The sequence below is a fragment of the Aspergillus novofumigatus genome (assembly GCF_002847465.1).
Source record: "Aspergillus novofumigatus IBT 16806 chromosome Unknown P174scaffold_1, whole genome shotgun sequence".
In the NCBI taxonomy this organism is placed as follows: Eukaryota; Fungi; Ascomycota; class Eurotiomycetes; order Eurotiales; family Aspergillaceae; genus Aspergillus; species Aspergillus novofumigatus.
The window spans coordinates 107,682-123,593 of record NW_020194274.1 but is presented as its reverse complement, the minus strand read 5'-3'; the positions used below and the strand labels follow the sequence as shown (position 1 = coordinate 123,593).

General features: G+C 51.4%; 8 protein-coding genes across 8 annotated transcripts; 3 read left to right on the top strand and 5 right to left on the bottom strand.

Moving 5' to 3' along the window:
- Positions 1-3: 3 nt before the first annotated feature.
- Positions 4-2,119, bottom strand: P174DRAFT_508300 (cell wall cysteine-rich protein; the record flags this gene model as incomplete). The annotated part of the gene is made up of 3 exons (XM_024831444.1): positions 4-216; positions 255-508; positions 574-2,119. The coding sequence occupies 3 exons, from the start codon at positions 2,117-2,119 to the stop codon at positions 4-6; spliced, it is 2,013 nt and encodes a 670-aa protein (XP_024686504.1).
- Positions 2,120-2,964: 845 nt separating this feature from the next.
- P174DRAFT_508299 (uncharacterized protein) lies at positions 2,965-3,980 on the top strand (the record flags this gene model as incomplete). The annotated part of the gene is made up of 3 exons (XM_024831443.1): positions 2,965-3,538; positions 3,587-3,652; positions 3,700-3,980. The coding sequence occupies 3 exons, from the start codon at positions 2,965-2,967 to the stop codon at positions 3,912-3,914; spliced, it is 855 nt and encodes a 284-aa protein (XP_024686503.1). The 3' UTR covers positions 3,915-3,980.
- An 895-nt stretch (positions 3,981-4,875) lies between these two features.
- P174DRAFT_381101 (ankyrin repeat protein) lies at positions 4,876-8,050 on the bottom strand. Its single transcript, XM_024823056.1, has 4 exons — positions 7,342-8,050; positions 6,452-7,286; positions 6,315-6,400; positions 4,876-6,260 (listed from the first exon to the last, which is right to left on the bottom strand). Exons 1-4 carry the CDS (start codon positions 7,746-7,748, stop codon positions 4,958-4,960), a joined length of 2,631 nt encoding a protein of 876 aa, XP_024686502.1. The 5' UTR covers positions 7,749-8,050; the 3' UTR covers positions 4,876-4,957.
- Positions 8,051-8,285: 235 nt separating this feature from the next.
- Positions 8,286-9,598, top strand: P174DRAFT_436350 (GNAT family N-acetyltransferase). Its single transcript, XM_024826018.1, has one exon. The coding sequence runs from the start codon at positions 8,330-8,332 to the stop codon at positions 9,512-9,514; it is 1,185 nt and encodes a 394-aa protein (XP_024686501.1). The 5' UTR covers positions 8,286-8,329; the 3' UTR covers positions 9,515-9,598.
- On the bottom strand, positions 9,537-10,236 carry P174DRAFT_426263 (GNAT family N-acetyltransferase; the record flags this gene model as incomplete). Its single annotated transcript, XM_024825371.1, has 2 exons — positions 9,537-9,808; positions 9,861-10,236. The coding sequence occupies 2 exons, from the start codon at positions 10,234-10,236 to the stop codon at positions 9,537-9,539; spliced, it is 648 nt and encodes a 215-aa protein (XP_024686500.1).
- A 791-nt stretch (positions 10,237-11,027) lies between these two features.
- On the top strand, positions 11,028-12,975 carry P174DRAFT_361255 (uncharacterized protein; the record flags this gene model as incomplete). The annotated part of the gene is made up of 7 exons (XM_024821772.1): positions 11,028-11,214; positions 11,301-11,478; positions 11,535-11,683; positions 11,741-11,849; positions 11,914-12,053; positions 12,117-12,303; positions 12,354-12,975. The coding sequence occupies 7 exons, from the start codon at positions 11,028-11,030 to the stop codon at positions 12,973-12,975; spliced, it is 1,572 nt and encodes a 523-aa protein (XP_024686499.1).
- A 68-nt stretch (positions 12,976-13,043) lies between these two features.
- Positions 13,044-13,906, bottom strand: P174DRAFT_436349 (uncharacterized protein). The gene has a single exon (XM_024826017.1). It carries the CDS (start codon positions 13,851-13,853, stop codon positions 13,233-13,235), a length of 621 nt encoding a protein of 206 aa, XP_024686498.1. The 5' UTR covers positions 13,854-13,906; the 3' UTR covers positions 13,044-13,232.
- A 306-nt stretch (positions 13,907-14,212) lies between these two features.
- Positions 14,213-15,534, bottom strand: P174DRAFT_426260 (uncharacterized protein; the record flags this gene model as incomplete). The annotated part of the gene is made up of 4 exons (XM_024825370.1): positions 14,213-14,733; positions 14,854-15,019; positions 15,139-15,173; positions 15,291-15,534. 4 exons carry the CDS (start codon positions 15,532-15,534, stop codon positions 14,213-14,215), a joined length of 966 nt encoding a protein of 321 aa, XP_024686497.1.
- Positions 15,535-15,912: the final 378 nt, after the last annotated feature.

The following is a 15,912-nucleotide window of genomic DNA, read 5'->3' as shown; positions in this document are numbered from 1 at the left end:
CGATCATGCCACCAAGACATTTTGCGATGGAGCAATAGGGGGACAATATTGCAGCTCATAACAAGAAGGATTGGCATTAACGGAACACCTCGTCCCATCATAGCTCGTTCCCTCAGGACACTGCGGATCACCTGTGGACGCGCAGAAGAATCCATTGAATCTCTGACCCGGAGGACACTCGGGCTCCGACCTCCTGACGCACTTATTATCCTTCAACTCCAAGCCCGGGGGCATTCAGGCCGCTTCGTCGAGACACACATCCCAGAGTGGAACTCCGTACCGGGCGGACAGTCGGGGGCCTTCTCAACGACACATTCCTCGCCGACGAGGTTAGAGCCGGGCGGGCATTCGGGCTTATTCTCAGAGACACAGTGGTTATCCAGGAAACGGAATCCCGGAGGACATTCGGGGTTATCATTGGCGACACATTCGCTGCCTCGCGGGACGAGACCGTCGGGACATTGAGGTGGTACCAGCGAGATGCATCGGTTTCCGTCTGGCGCTGTGCCTGGGGGACAGGATGGGGGTCTCGATGGACGCAGTCTGCGTCGACGCGATCGAGTCCCGGGGGACATTCGGGGCTCTCGGTGGAAATGCAGTTCTTGCCCTCGACTCGGAAGCCTGGGGGACATTCCGGCTGGAGGTCTGCAAGGCACTTATCACCCACCGGTGGGAATCCGTCCGGGCATTCGGGGGTGATCGGGATGATGCAGTTGCCGTTCCAGTACATCTGACCATCGGGGCACTTAGGGAGCTTGTCCGAACGGCAGACGGTCCCGATGAGAGTGAAGCCTGTTGGACACTCGGGAGTTGTGGCATCCACGCATTGATCTTTGACTAGACGGAGGGGAGGTGGGCAGCTCGCTGGCCTGTCGCCACGGCAGTGGTCGGCATGGACATGCGAGCCTTCTGGACAGGTCGGGGGCTGTGTGGAGACACACTCCACACCATTGAACCGAGTAGGAGGCGCACAGTATGGTGTTTCATCGAGCAGGCAATACTGTCCATTCCATACTCCTACGTCGCAGGCGGGCGTCTCTTCTGATACGCAGTAACCATCGCGGAGCTCCAGTAGGGGATCACAGAGAGGCTGCTCGAGAGGAGCTCTGACGCATTTCTCACCGTCGAACCCAGTTCCTTCCGGGCACGATGCGGGATCGGTATGGATAAGGATGCAGGAGGAACCATCCCACGTCCAAGCCGTTGGGCAGCATCGCCCGGTCTGAGAGGGTCGATGGAAGGATGAAGCGAATCCAGGGGGACAGACGGGGCCCTCTCGGCGCACGCATCGTTTGTTCTCCAAGTTCAACCCCGGAGGGCACTGGGGCGTCTGGTCCGTTCGACACTGCCCATCCTCGAAATGGCCCGATGTACAAGTGGGCGGGGTTTGAGACACGCATTTCCCATTTCGAGACACTGTTCCAGGGGGACACTCGGGGTCACGCATGAGCCGACAATGAGAACCATCGTTCTTGTACCCAGGAGGGCACTCCGGTTGCTCTTTGGAAACACACTTCCCATCAAGGACGACTAGGTCCGGTCGCCCACATGACGGCCCCTCCTTGGCGATGCAGCTTTCGCCGTCGTACCGTAAGCCACCGGGACAATCCGGATTGGACCGGGAGATACACCGATCGTTCTCGGGGAAGAAGCCATGTGGACACTGAGGACCTTCTTGGTGCACACAGTGACCGTCACTGAACTCATATCCAGCATCACAACCGGGAGGGATCGACAGCGTGCAGGTCCCGTTTATCCAGTTGGATCCGGACGGGCAGAGCGGGTCTTGAGTGGACACGCATAGATGGTCTTGATATTTGAAGCCAGGTGGGCATTGTGGCCCGTTGGTATGGACACACATCCCATCCTCGAAGATCATGTGCTCGGGACAGATGTCCTTCTGATACAGCAGACACCTGGTCCCGTCATACACGGTCCCCTTTGGACAGCACTTTAGGTCGGTTTCGCCCGTGGTAGGGTTACGCCAAGAGGACGGGACAATGTCATCGAGGGTGATTGGGCGGGAGGGATAATCAAGGGCTTTTTGCAATCCAGACGCTTGCTGGCAGGCCACCTGAAGTACTCCAGTAGCCAGCAAGAGTGCCAGAGGGAGGTTCATTCTTGCTCGAGGGTAGTAAAACAAGTCGGAAAACGAGGTGGATTGCATGAATGGTGTTCAATCGACGGAATCATGGCCACGTTATATAGTCACGCTTCTTAGCCCTAAACCCCTCACATTATTGACAGGGGACGGACGAGATACCTTGAGGTTACAGTTACTACATCATTCCTGATTCTCCTGTAATGGATCGGCCGAGCGGACAAGGCCCAGGCGAACATTCCTTTGTCGCACGGAGAACCGAGGTCTGCCCTCCAAATGCAAGGAGATGGGGCTTAACCTGCAGTTACAAGCAACTTTGGGTACAGCAGCCTGAAGGAATTGCAGAATACTCCATAGTCTGGGCTATGATCGGCGGGGCGCTACTCTGCATGAGCTGGTCGTGGAGATCGATCTGCAGGCATAGTGCATATTTCGAACTCATCATGTTTTCCTGTCTCAGCTCAGCTAGCCACCGTGATAAGAAGCATGATACAGCCTATGATAAATCCCTCAGCTCCAGTTGCCATGCAGCCTCCGTCACAGTGCGCGCGTTTGGATATCGCAGCTCTCACAGTTGCCACCAATTCTGTCTACAGAGTCAGGGACTCAGTGCTGCAGATTGCTCCCGTTGGACGCTTGGATTACCCTGAGATCTACATGGTCGCTCACTCTTCCTTCTTTTGGCAAAAGGAGAAAGTGGTGGCTACCTGAAGCTGCAAGTTGGCAGGCATGATGTGACTTGGACTGTTGCCAATGGGCAAGAGCACGCATACTGATGCTCTCTATAAAACTCAGCCCGTGCACCAGCTTGTCCCATTGCTTTCTTGGAGTATCATCCTCTGTTTCTGTTAACTGTCTTCAAGATGGGTGCACCAAATTTCTACCAGTCTGGACTCGTGTCCCTCCTGTTCGCGTCACTGTGGTTCAGCAGCGTCGCAAAGGCTGACTACAATCGCTTCTGTCCCAATCAAGCAGGGCAAGTTCAAGTCGATTCCACCTTTTACACCGTCACCTGCGATACGTCTTACATATCTCCCGCTCCCAAGAAGGTAAAGGAGAGCGCATCCCCCGAAGAGTGTGCTCGGCTATGTACGGCGGAGCCAGCATGCCATGGCATGGTCTGGCATGCTGGAAACTGCTGGCAGTCCGACAAATCAGATGCCATCTCATTGCGTGTCCCGGGTGCTGTACTACTGACACCTGGCGAGAAACATGATCCCGCCACTGGACCATCCGAGGGACAACGGCAATGTCTCGAGGAGAAGGAGCAATTGGCACAGGAGAAGGAGCAATGTGGTACATCGTTGGCGCAGTGTGCAGCTGAGAAGAGCAGCATATCTGCCGCAAAAACCACGTGCGAGAACAGTCTCGCAGCTGCAAACAAAGAAATTGCGCGACTGTCTAACCCACGGATGGTCCCTGATAGCTTCGTTCCTGGTAGGCCTCCCCTTATATCTGTGGACGACATTGACTCACATACTCTAGCCCGAAACGATGATGGACGGGAGGTGGTTATTGCTGGCAAGAGATGGAAAATATATTACGCCAAGTGTATATCTCCCATTTCCATGTCTTGTGTCATGCTGATTGGTTTATAGTGAATGATCCTGGCGCTTGGGATGTGGGTACTCTAAATCAACCGTCCTATATGGCATGCATGAAGCTCTGTGCTTCAAAGCCGAACTGTGTCCGTACAGCATGGGTCAATGATGTAGCCGGCACGAGTACATGCTGGATGAGATCGCATGGCCAGCACACTGTTCAGACCACTACTCAACCCTGGACTTCCACCCACCTTATTGGACCAGCTTAAGTGCAAATATCGGATACTCTCCGGTCCGAGTCAATCAGAGGAGGGTGACGTTTGTCTAACTGTGGCAATCATTTGAGTCATCAATTTGCGTTTCGACTTGTGTCTTCGCTTGTGTGCCGGGATTGTTGAATCTGTGTCTGTAGATTCTCCAAAACAATGGCATATAAAGTCTACTCTTCTTGTACGCAGCGCTCAGGTTCTGCCTCTCCACAGTCTCTATCAATCATGTTGTGGACTCTGGCCAGTCTCTCTTCCGTAGTCAGGATCTAGACTACCTTTCAAATAACAAAACCTAGGACGAACTTAATATGTTCGCTGTACGGCCGCTAGGAGATCAGCGGAACGAGAATGGTCCAAAGTAGCGGAAGATGCGCGGGCGAGACGGGCCGCTAGGAGAGAACCAAAGCTGGGACCAGAAATGGGCAACCTCGCATGATCTGGCTGCCTGTGGTGGAGCAGTAATCTTCAGCTCGAAGGATAATCAACGCGGGGTCAATCAGGATAGCTAACTGGTAGCAGTCATGATCATCGCCAAAGAAGCTAGCTATACCACTAAAGCAAGCCTGATAAGACAGATCACATCATATATTCAAACCTGTCAGATGGACTGAAGACTAGGCCGCCTGAAGAGCACACATAATCTCCAAGATCATGTAGCTGGAGTGTCACCGACTCGCCCCATGTTTAGGATCTCTCCAGCTGTTCCCATTCATGTCGATCACTTTATGCACGTTGCTATGTCCGGGTCGGTCTGTAGTCCGTAGTCTCGGAATCGTCCGCAGCTAACCCAGGCTCTCATAGCTTATTGGATGCTGCAATGGCGCCAGCACATCGGCTAAATTTACTATTCACGAACTGACTTATCGAGGCTGGAGGATGGGAACGTCGCTGGTAATGCTGCTGAGCTTCACTTCCAATGCTTGACCCAGTCGAGAAGAGTTCTGTCGGGACTCATAAGATTCCCCGTTCGTTGAAATGTATCAAGCCAATAGACACTAAAGTTACATCAGAATATCTACAGGATATCATGTCACATCGTAGACTCATGCCAGCAAGTTATACTTCCTCAAGAGTTCCTTTACTTGTCCACACCATGTCCCAGACTCCATCGCAATTACTTGGGCTGTTTTCCCATCGCGAGTTCTCATTCCTTTCCTGTAGCTTGAATGCTGTAGCACCTTCTCCAACAGCCGCGGATCTCCGGCCTTGGTTGCATAGTGAACCGCTGCCCATCCATCTCCTCCGTACACATCGCCAACGTCGTCAGAGTCAAGAAGAATCATTGCGCTCCTCGTACTTTCGTGCTGCAGTGCTTCGGTGAGTGGAGTGTTCCCGTCCCGGTCTTTTTGCTTCAACAGGGCGGTGCTCGGGCATAGCCGTATGAGGGTCCTGAGAGACTCGCTCTCATCCTGTATGCATACATGATGGTATACGTTCTTCCCTGTTATGTCCTGTATGCTTAGATCGGCACCATTGCGTATCAACTCCTCCACGCATATCGCATCATCCAGAAGGTCGAACAGTGGCGGTCGTCCATCCTCGTCCTGCGAGTTGATAGGCAATGAGTCTTGTCCGCTGTTCTGGCAGAGCAGGGCAACTGTCTGCCGTCTGCTTTCTCCTCGAGAAGATAATCCCGCGTAATGAAGCGCCACCTGTTGATTCTCCTGTCTTACTGCGCGATCAGCTCCCTCGGCCAGCAACAACCGGACGCAATCCACTAAACACCCCTGCGCGGCCATCATCAGCGGCGACTCTCCCCAGACATTGGGCTGATTGATGTTCAACTGCTCCGGATAGCATCGGCTCAGCTCGAGTGCGTAGGCCAAACTCTGCAACGCATTCGACTCGACCGCGGCATGGATGATATTCGCATTCAGGTTGGACTGGATGAAGGGATCGGCGCCATGTTCGACGAGGATCCTCATCTTGTCGGCCCGATTGGTCACCGCGGCCCAATGCAGGGGCGTCCAGTGGAATTTTCGGTCCTTCTGGTCGAGGAGATTATGGATCACTTTGCGCGCGCTGTCGCCCTCCAAGGCGGACACGCGGAACTGCTCGATGATGGCAGCATACAACGGGGATCGTTTTTGGTATCGACTCTTCCATCGTGCCCAGTTTGTCCCCGGCGGAGCATTATTCGCATTATCCACGAATTCAATCAGGTCCTCCAGCTTCGGCCGCTCCGGGTCGCTGGGGTCGTAGAGATCTAGAACGGCGATGTGGATCGGGGTGAATTCGAAGTCTTCGAGGTAGTCGTCGTCTTTGGCGAATATGCGCACAATTTCTTTCTCCACTTCGGTTGCGTCTGCGGTTAGTGACTTGAGAATCGCTAGGTCGACCGGTTTTCTTTGTTGCAGTCAGTTTTTGTACCATCATCTGCAATCATTGGGGTTGGCGGACCTAGCTCCAAGGTCTGCGACTTCAGTATCCACGCCGATGTTGCAGAGATATTTTACGGTCGGTAACTGTCTTGCATAGACCGCGGTCTACTAAATGTTAGCGTTTAAATCGGTGAAAAGGTAAGAGGGGGAGCGTACATGTAAGAGAGACCATCCATCAGGGGCCGTATCCCAGGGTGTGGCCTCCCGGGATGAAATGGACATCTTCAGCTTGTCCAGGTTGCCATGTTTGACGTATCGCATTGCATCAGATCCTTCTGGCACCATTCGATATGTGTTCAGATTGTATCTGATCCTAACTCCCTGCATCGAAGCCAAACGAGAAACGGCTCGATGGAAGAAAGCGGATGGTAAAACTCGGGTCTGTGAGTATGTTGCGCCCGCACAGTCTGGCTCAGAGCATTCGATCCGTGCAGCTTTGGATTGCTTGAATATGTTAGAGTTGAACTTGGAGAAGAGGGCGTTGGAAACCTCCACGCTTTGCTTGTGGCATCGGCAGTAGCAGTCGAATCGACAGGCGCGGCGAATCACCAGGGCATCTGTGTCGGCACTCCTAGCTCTGTTGGCGCGTACAGGACAGGGCCTTTGTATATTTTCATCTTGATCTGGGACAGTGATTGACGAGGCTGAATCATCGAGACTCGAAAATATGGATGTCGCTGGTGATCCTGCTGAGCTGCCGATGCTTGACCCAGTCGATGAAGAGCTCCGTCGAGGCATATTCCACGCTCCAGGTGCCAGTAATGAGCCGTCTGACGAATTGGTCGATGAGACAGAGTTTCTCGTGACCGCTCTCATGTTTTCTTCCTGGTATGCGGACGGTCGGCAGTCGACTGTCGGTGCAGGATCGGTAGGCGTGCGAAGCAGAGGAATATCAGGCCTGTCAATCGTGTCTCTCGCCATCTCCTCTGCAACGTTGGAGCAGATCTCGAGAAGCTGAGGATTCTGGCTACACATGGCTAACATCATTTCCCTGAGAGCATATGAGTTAGTACACCGGTTCCTATTTAGCCGCTAAGATGACGAACATTTGAGCGACCGAGACCAGGCTGTGCAACATTGCACACTGGCTCTTGATGCGGCCATCAATCCTCTCGAGGCTCGACTTGTGCTGAACCCATCTCATACGTCTGATAGTTGAGCTCTCGGACCTGGCGATTTGCTTAAGTCGCTTCTGCAAGTCCTTCAGCGTCGTGTAACTCTCGTCAATGCCATTCTTCACGGTTTCCACAGAGATCTGGTGGACAACCCGACGACTTCGGAAGACCCGGTCAAATCCTTTGAGGTTCTCTTCAAAAAGTGATAGCTGGTTGGATAAATCCGCTAGTTCGCGCTCGCCATCCTTGAAGCTTCTTACCAGCTGAATTGTCTCTCCGGTGATGGTGATGAGGTTGGCTATTGAGCCAAGCAGTCCGATAGTGGTGATCGGATCCATCCTTTAGCTACATTACGACCAATTCTTCGAGCTGGACGTTAGAGACTGTAGTTCCAACAAGGACGATCCAGCTGCTCAAAGGGTGAAAACATGCGTGGTGCTTTGCAGGAGTGGGAAACCTCTGGCCGTAGAGCATGGGAGGATCTAACCCAAACCCAGCGGCTGGACTGGTAAATGCGCGGCACGATTGATGCCCCTGACTCGAGATAGTGTACTCTGCCAATGGCTGAGCGCATAAGGAACTGCGTGATCTCAGAAGGATAGCAGGATTCGTGGAGGGGCAGGCCGACGGCTGGCAAGAGGAGATAGGCACAGAGCTGTGCGCCAAATAATTGGGGTCACCATGGCTGCACGACACTAAAATAAGCAAAAAGGGGCTCGGGCTGCATTGCAGGTCACCGTTTCGAGTTATTCGTGCCAATCATCTTCCTCTTTACATGCATCAACCAACGAGAGGGGCCTTCTAACCGCCGAGCATTTTAGTCGTTTCATTGGGTCAAACCGATGCCACAATCCCTTTGTTGGAATGCACCTCGAGATTCATCCACATATTCTTCGATATTGTTAAAGATAAGATCAGGATGACTCCGGTTGCAGTGCCCGTCGTCACTTCTCAATCTGAGGAGCAAATGCTCCCAGATTCCACATCTCCGAATCTTCATCTCAGCCATCCCACGGACGAGGAGAATCTTCGCATCTGGCAATTGACATCGAATGAGTGGAAGGATGCTCTTACCATTCCTCAATATCTGGAAGAGTCTGCGTATCTCATGTCAGTTCCTCTGGCCCGCAACAAGGGCATGACGCAGTGGATTCTGGTGGATCGAAACCTTGCGCCAAATCAACGACCGATACTCGCATCCTGTGAGACGTTTCGCAAACTGTCACTGATCAGTGATGGAACGGAAGCTAATCAACTTGTGGTTGTCCACGGCATTGCGAGCGTCTACTGCAATCCAGACTATCGAGGACGGGGATATGCCTCGAGACTGCTCGAGGAGCTGAGCAAGACACTTCCCTCTTGGCAGTGTGCGGGAAAGAAATGTGTGGCCAGTGTACTCTTCTCGGACATTCAGCCCAGATTCTATAAAAGCCTGGGATGGCATCCATTTCCGAGCGACCATATCGAATTTGAACCTGCTGTGGTACAGCACACTGCGTTGCCTGTCTATGCTGAGGATGTAGCCAGGCTCTGTGCCGTCGACGTGGCGAGACTTGGACACACCATGTCGCGTTTTTCAACGAATAATATGACCCGGTTGCTTATTCTCCCAGACCACGACCATATGCTATGGCATCACAGCAAGGAGGAGTTTGTGACGCAGAAGCTCTTTGGTAGAGCACCGCTTGTAAAAGGCGCCATGAGCGGAGAACCCGGACAATTTGTCTGGGCCATCTGGACGCACCGTTTCTATAATCATCCAGACAAAAGCCTCTCCGAGAACACGCTGTACATTCTCCGATTTGTCATGGAGGGTGCAACCCTGAGTTTCGACGCCGACGACGATCTCACCTATGAACAAGTCACGAGCGTGAGAGAGGTTATACGAGCTGCTCAGGCAGAAGCCGCGGAATGGGATCTGCACAAGATCAAGCTCTGGAATCCGTCGCACTCTCTGGAGAGGGCAATACAACTATCGGGTATCCCGTTCCAGCGCAAGCAACGGACACAAGACAGCATACCCTGTCTGCAATGGTATGGCGAGGGGAGTGGAAAGCCGTACTCGCTCAATTGGCTCTTGAATGAGAAATACGGCTGGTGCTAGTCAATTTAGTTTGTATGGTTCTTTATTCAAAGTATGGTCTAGTCTTAGGTCTATATGTAAGACATTCTTCCTCGTACAGGATTGTTTCACCATCCTTTCCGATGCCTTCCAGTGGCATGGAGATTCGCGCCTCTGTTTGAAATCCAAAGCTCTGGTAGAATGGTACAGCAGCCAGCGTGCTTTCCAGAGCAATAGGAATGTTCTCTTTCTTGCTGCGTTCAATTCCCCAGTTGACCAACAGGGACCCTGCTCCACGCAGTGCATAAGATGGGTCAGTCGCAATAAAGCTAAGGCCTGGACGCTGTAAGCAATCGTCAATCAGATAACCGGATCGCACAAAACGTACGATAGCATGGTGTTCTCCCCATTATTTCGTCCGCTGCCTGCTCGACCTTCTCCGTCCAAGCGTTCAAAATAGCCATATTGGTGCCCTCAGGCCACACCCATGGCTCTTCCTCATACACCGCCGACTCAGAAACGGGAAGACACCATTTGGCAAAGCTGACAACTCGATCATCATCCTCTCTAACCACTAGTACCTCCCATTGCGGATCTCGAATCTCTTTGATGACTTTGTCGACTAGCGACGTCCATAGCCCCTTTCGCACGGCCGGCGTGGGAAACTGGGCCAGCAGCATGCCGTTGGTGTGAAATGCCGCCATGTGAATATCGGCGATGCGAGGAGCATCTGTTTCCCTTGCTGTATCGATAGTGATGGCCATATTGGAGGACCGCAGATGCGACGGAGATGTGAAGTCCGACTCATTCCATAATCCATCCTGAGCCCAGTGCTAAGAAGCGAGGGCGGCTGGCGGAATGGACGAGTTGCGGGGTTGGCGGGGCAAGTATATACGCTCACCACAGCCCCGAGGGACCAGAATATCGGTTAATGTATTGTTGTCTCCATAACAGAAATACGAGGCAAATCTCTATAAATACTGACAGTCAGTTCTAGTGGAATTACGAATGTTGACAGGGATCTTGGGATATTAGTGGCATCTCCTACGTTAACGGATCTGAACGGGGTCCTTGACTCGATGGAGGGATTTGCATTATTATGGATGTATTACTACTTCAATGCAGATACTCGACCTTCTCTCCGGAGAGGTATACTTTGTATTGAGCTGCTTGGATACTTCCTATAATCCAAGGCTTTAGCCTTGCTATCAGGGCTGCTATGAGAGTAGATTACTACTTGTGCAAGGAGCACCCATATATGACTCTGTACGATGCTGTTGTTGAATTGTGTCTTGGGCCTAGGATTGTAGCTTGCAACCGGATTTGAACTATACTATACCGATGCGTTAGTCCGTAAACCGGTATACCTAGTCCCTGACAATGGACTTGTCCATTGAAGCTATCCCGAACTCCGTCCAACGCCGTTGAATTCCGGGCATTTCTATAGATGAGATAACGTATTTAATGCGGGTAGTATCAAAGGAAAATCTAGAAGATAGCACACACTATCACTTCGTGACACTCTACCAACATGGCCCTGAGACTGGACTCAGCTATGGAGGACAAAGCTGAAAAAGGACAAGCAGCATACATCGCTCCATTGTCCACAGCACCAGGCAGCGAAGCGGCGACTGAAGATGAGATCCGGGATATGGAACATGTCACTGCCTGCCTGCCGGCGCGGGTTTGGCTTGCTGCAACGATTGGAATGGCAGAGCGGTTTGCGTACTATGGCACACAGAGTCTCTTCCGTAAGTACAGAAGCTGTTTGAACTCTAGAGTGGTGCAGACACCTAAATTACTGGCCTTCTGGTACTATATTGTATAGAGAACTATCTCCAGAACAGCCTAGATGACCTCATACCTGGCGCGATGGGATTAGGAAAGACTCATGCTACCACGGTCAATTTGGCTTTCACCGTTACAGTGAATCTGTTGTCATTGCCGGCGTCAATCCTGGTTGATGGACGTCTAGGGAGATATAAAGCTTTGCAGATCTTCACTGGGTACTTCTGGACTTCATTCTGGCTTGTCGGACCTCTTCTAACGACTTGGCTTGCAGAATCTATGCTCTAGGGTCTGCAATCCTGTTCGGCACTTCATTTCCCTCCGAGATGAAGAGCGGCGTTTCTCGTATAGGGTTCATATTTGGAAGTATTCTGATCGCTGTGGGACTGGGCGGTGTTCAAGCTTCAGTACAGCCTTTCATTGGTAAGTCCTCAACTTTATGCTCACCAATTCAAGGGACGACACTTACTGCTTGTTCAGCGGACCAATATACAGAGCAAACTATGCGGATAAGGATCAGGAAGAATGGCCAGCGGGTGGTCGAAAGTCGCGAACTGACCATCCAGTATATCTACAATGTGTACTTTTGGTATGATGAACGATAGTGCCAATACTGGATGACTGTGTTACTGACAGATAGATGGTAATTCTAGGATGGTGAATGTCGGGTCACTGGGGATCATTGCTACCACGTTGATGGAAAAGTATATTGGCTTCTGGTCCGCGTACCTGCTGGGTCTGTGTGCCGTCGTACTTGCCGTGGTGATTGTCCATTTAGCAAGACCAAAGTTTGGTATGGCAGCAAGGAATTTCCGTATGTCAGCTAGTGTTAATTGCTGATCCTGGGGTTCGATAGTTCATCCTGTCCCACAAGGCTCTGTTCTTCCACGTGCAGCTCGCTGCCTATGGTATGCTACCCGGGATGGCTTCAGCTTGGACGCCGCTCGGCCAGAGTACCAGCTAGAGAAGCACCAGCGAGTGGTGCCATGGGACAAGGACTTTATTTCTGAGCTTCGGAGTGCCCTGTCTGCATTCAAAATCTGGTATTCCTCCCCGATCCCCGTCATCGCGATGTAGCAGCTAACGGCAGCAGCATTGGATGGCCCATTTTCTGGGTATGCATGGGACAGGGTGCTCAAGTCTCAATCTCGCAAGCCGGACAGATGGAAACCCACGGCATCCCCAATGACCTGATCAAGACGTCGAACCCGATCCCCTACGTGATTTTCGGCGTGCTCATCCAGAAACAGCTCTATCCTCTTCTCCGACGACGCAAGATCCACTTCAGCCCCGTCAACCGCATCAGTCTGGGATTCTTCATCATGTCCGTGGCCATGGCGTATTCCGCAGTCGTGCAGGCAATCATCTATCGCTCCGGTCCATGTTACTCCCATCCACTGTCGTGCGCTGCATCAGGTGGCCGCACCCCGAACCAAGTGCATGTTTTGCTTCAGCTACCGACTTTTGTGATCATCGCCCTGGCCGAGGTGTTTTGCTGGCCCACTGGATCAAAGTGCACGTATTTGCATGCCCCGAAGAGCATGAAGTCGGTTCTACAGGCGTGCTATATCAGCACTGCTGGAGTCGGATATCTGTTAGGAATGGCTTTGTCGCCGCTGGCTAAGGATCCTTTACTTGTGGTGCTATGGTCTGTGACGGCCGGGATGATGTTCCTGACAGCTTGCGCTTTTCGAATCGCATTCCGGAAGTACTAGGTGTGGATATGCGCAGTGGAGGTAGGTAGCATGAGGAAAGAGTGATAGATAGTACATCTATGAATGGACAAGAATAACTAGGTAGCTAGATAGCGTTGTCAGTGCTCAAATACAGATCATGTTCTAATGGCTGCAGCATCGCGTTCCTTGACTTGCGCGGATATAGACAATAATTCTGTCCATCATAATAATGTCAAAGATACACCCTTTCGCGCCCGACCAGCCCACTTGCAAGGAAGCATCAGTAACCCATTATATCAGTGACCATTCGCCCTTTCCACATCTTTCTTCCCAGGAAACTGCTGAAGAGCAAGAAGCTGCTTGTCTAGACGGGTCAATACCCTAGGCGCTACCCCTTCAGCCTCGTCATAAACGATTTCGAAATACACGCTACCCTTGGTTCGTATCCTCGTCTCGGTGGCGATGGTGACGACCAGATTCATAACGTCCCGCACCTCAACACTGAGCGTGTCGCCTTGGGGAATGCCGATGTCCCAGTACACTTTCCGAAAGGAGTCATTGCGTCCTTCATTGGCTTTTGGTAGGGTAAGATCAAATATCAAGTGAGAAAAGGGCGGGACTTTCATCGTTGCCTGTCTCCACGCCTTACTGAGGGGTCGGATATCGAGAAACTCGCAAGTGGAAGCGCCATCGACACTACCAGTGGATCTGCGAGTGACGCGAGAAACGGGATTACGGCAGGCTGCAAGCATATCAGGCTTGGCTAGAGGCTGTAGTAAAACCAGCTTCACCTTCCGCGTCCGCAGTGCTGGGTCTGGTGGGGCCCGCGAGCCTCCAGTGTTGAGGCTAGACAGTCCAGCTGTAATATGAAACTCATTCAGATCATCAGGGTCGGTGACAAGTTCTAATTGAGTCATATTGAAGATCAACGATCTGGAATCAAGCTGAGTCAAGAATGATTCGTCTTTATTGATGCACAGATGTCAACATCTCTGATGGAGAGGGGTAAGTTGTAACGGCTAAATGCAGGTGGAGAAAGGCACCGCACCGCCACTTTATCAACTTGTACCCAAATGGTACAATCCCAACCGACTGGAAGGTGGGCAGAAGCACATAATCATCAATATTATGGACGAAAGACATTCTCTATTATATCAACTAATCTCCTCACGAGCTCTGAACAACCACCCTTTTCTCCAAGCGACGAATATCCCCCTCGTCCCTCTCCGCACTAGCCACAAGAGAAGCCTTACGCTCAGCAATTTTCTGTACAGCCTCACTCATACTGTTCATTGCTGGTCCAGCCATCTTTATTTACACCGCCAATCTGGTCCCGCCAATGATTCACAAACTTGTTCAAGTCAAACCACCGCTGTTCCTGCTCATGAAAGCCCTCCAATTCAGCGCCGGTGAACTGCACCGGGCACGACAGTCCCTTCGTATCGGGTAAATGAGGCCAGTACTCGACCGTGCGCACTAATGCCCGTTTCAACGTCATGGGATTCCCGTTCCATTGTCTGCCAGCCCGATCCACAAGGTGTTGACGCGGCAGAAGGATCGGGTCACGAAGAGCTTCGAGATGTGCCTTGTTGAAATGACCATTGAAGATACGGTAGTAATAAAAGAGCAGACGCCGACGATACAGTATATCAGCTTCAGCCTTTTCATGGGCTGAAAGTGATTCGTAGTCCAATGGAAGAGATGGTTCGTTTAGCTCGGGGGTTTGTTCAGGGTCTGGGTTTTCGAATGCGCGAGGAAATGGCCAGCAACCAGCAGACGCGGCTCGACCGTTGCATGCTGCCAGTCGACGATACAAAAGATGGCATCGGAGTCGGGTGAAATGAAGATATTATTCGGGTTCAAATCTCAACTTGTCAGTACTGTTGCTCGACTGTATATTCAATGGACGATACATACCTGGATGGCGGAGAGTTGGCCGATCAAGCGGGTTATCAGGTTCGTCTGGAAGTAGATACTGCGCCAATGTAAGGTATTTATCTAGAAGGCAGAGGTAATCCTCTGGGAATTTCTCCCCGGGAAAGACTCCATTATGCGGAAAGCCAAGCTGGACCGGCTTTCCATACTGCCGGGTCCATTCAATTTATTTCGCTGCAATCGAGGCAAGGTACTTCTTAGGGTCAATCCCTGCAGCAATAGTCAGAAACTGGACATCTTGAGATTCCAACTATGAGATGAACGTACAAGGTCCACGGTAAAGATTGAGACCAGCTCGCTTCCTATGGCAAAACATGTAATCCGCAGTTGGGCCAATCACGGTTATTCTCGGCGATGGAAGTGCACAACGCAGCTTGAAGTTCAGGAGGAATATCCGTATACCTTGGGTACAAGCATACCTTTGGAGTGAAGATATTGGAGAGTGGCCGCTTCGCTGACGGTCGCGTATTGCGTGGGCCCCGCGATTTGATATGGAACCTTGGCAATGGGCCTCGAATCCATCACCGAACGTGGGGAGAAAAACTCGATTGAATCCCCCTTCGGCAATGCTCCAGTAGTAGATGCTAAGTTCTGGAGCCTTCTTTGAAAGGCATCAAGAGTGTCGGGGGATTGAAAACAGGTTGTGGATGTACGGGATATCATTAGCAGCGGTTATTGCGAGATAAACATCACAACCACAAATAATTCGAGTAACTTCTCTTGGAAATTATTTTTATCTCAATTAGAAGCCGTCGTTCCTATGAGTGACGTCTCCTTTCCAATAACCTCTAAGATAAGCAGGTACAGCTTAAGCACGGAACTGGTTGGGTAGAGCAAGGGCCAGCACACAACTGTACTATATATAACTAGAGATGTATTGAAGGCCTATTTAAGCTTGAATAATAGGGTTTCGGGAACTATAATCCAACTGCGCACTCTCTTAGTGGTTTGGATGTATACTTACTTCCATGGTCCTACCCCGTGGTATTGTCATTTTCAGTGTAGAGAATTGAAGTTGTTGGGGATGGAAAACAGCCTCAG

What these genes read in the sequence shown, in the direction of transcription:
- P174DRAFT_436350 (XM_024826018.1), top strand. Translation starts at nt 8,330, where the DNA reads ATGACTCCGGTTGCAGTGCCCGTCGTCACTTCTCAATCTGAGGAGCAA.
- P174DRAFT_381101 (XM_024823056.1), bottom strand. Translation starts at nt 7,748, where the DNA reads ATGGATCCGATCACCACTATCGGACTGCTTGGCTCAATAGCCAACCTC. An exon ending in CTGGTCTCGGTCGCTCAAAT is followed by an intron (nt 7,287 to 7,341) that starts GTTCGTCATCTT and finishes ATATGCTCTCAG; the next exon opens with GGAAATGATGTTAGCCATGT. An exon ending in ATGGATGGTCTCTCTTACAT is followed by an intron (nt 6,401 to 6,451) that starts GTACGCTCCCCC and finishes AACATTTAGTAG; the next exon opens with ACCGCGGTCTATGCAAGACA.
- P174DRAFT_436349 (XM_024826017.1), bottom strand. Translation starts at nt 13,853, where the DNA reads ATGACTCAATTAGAACTTGTCACCGACCCTGATGATCTGAATGAGTTT.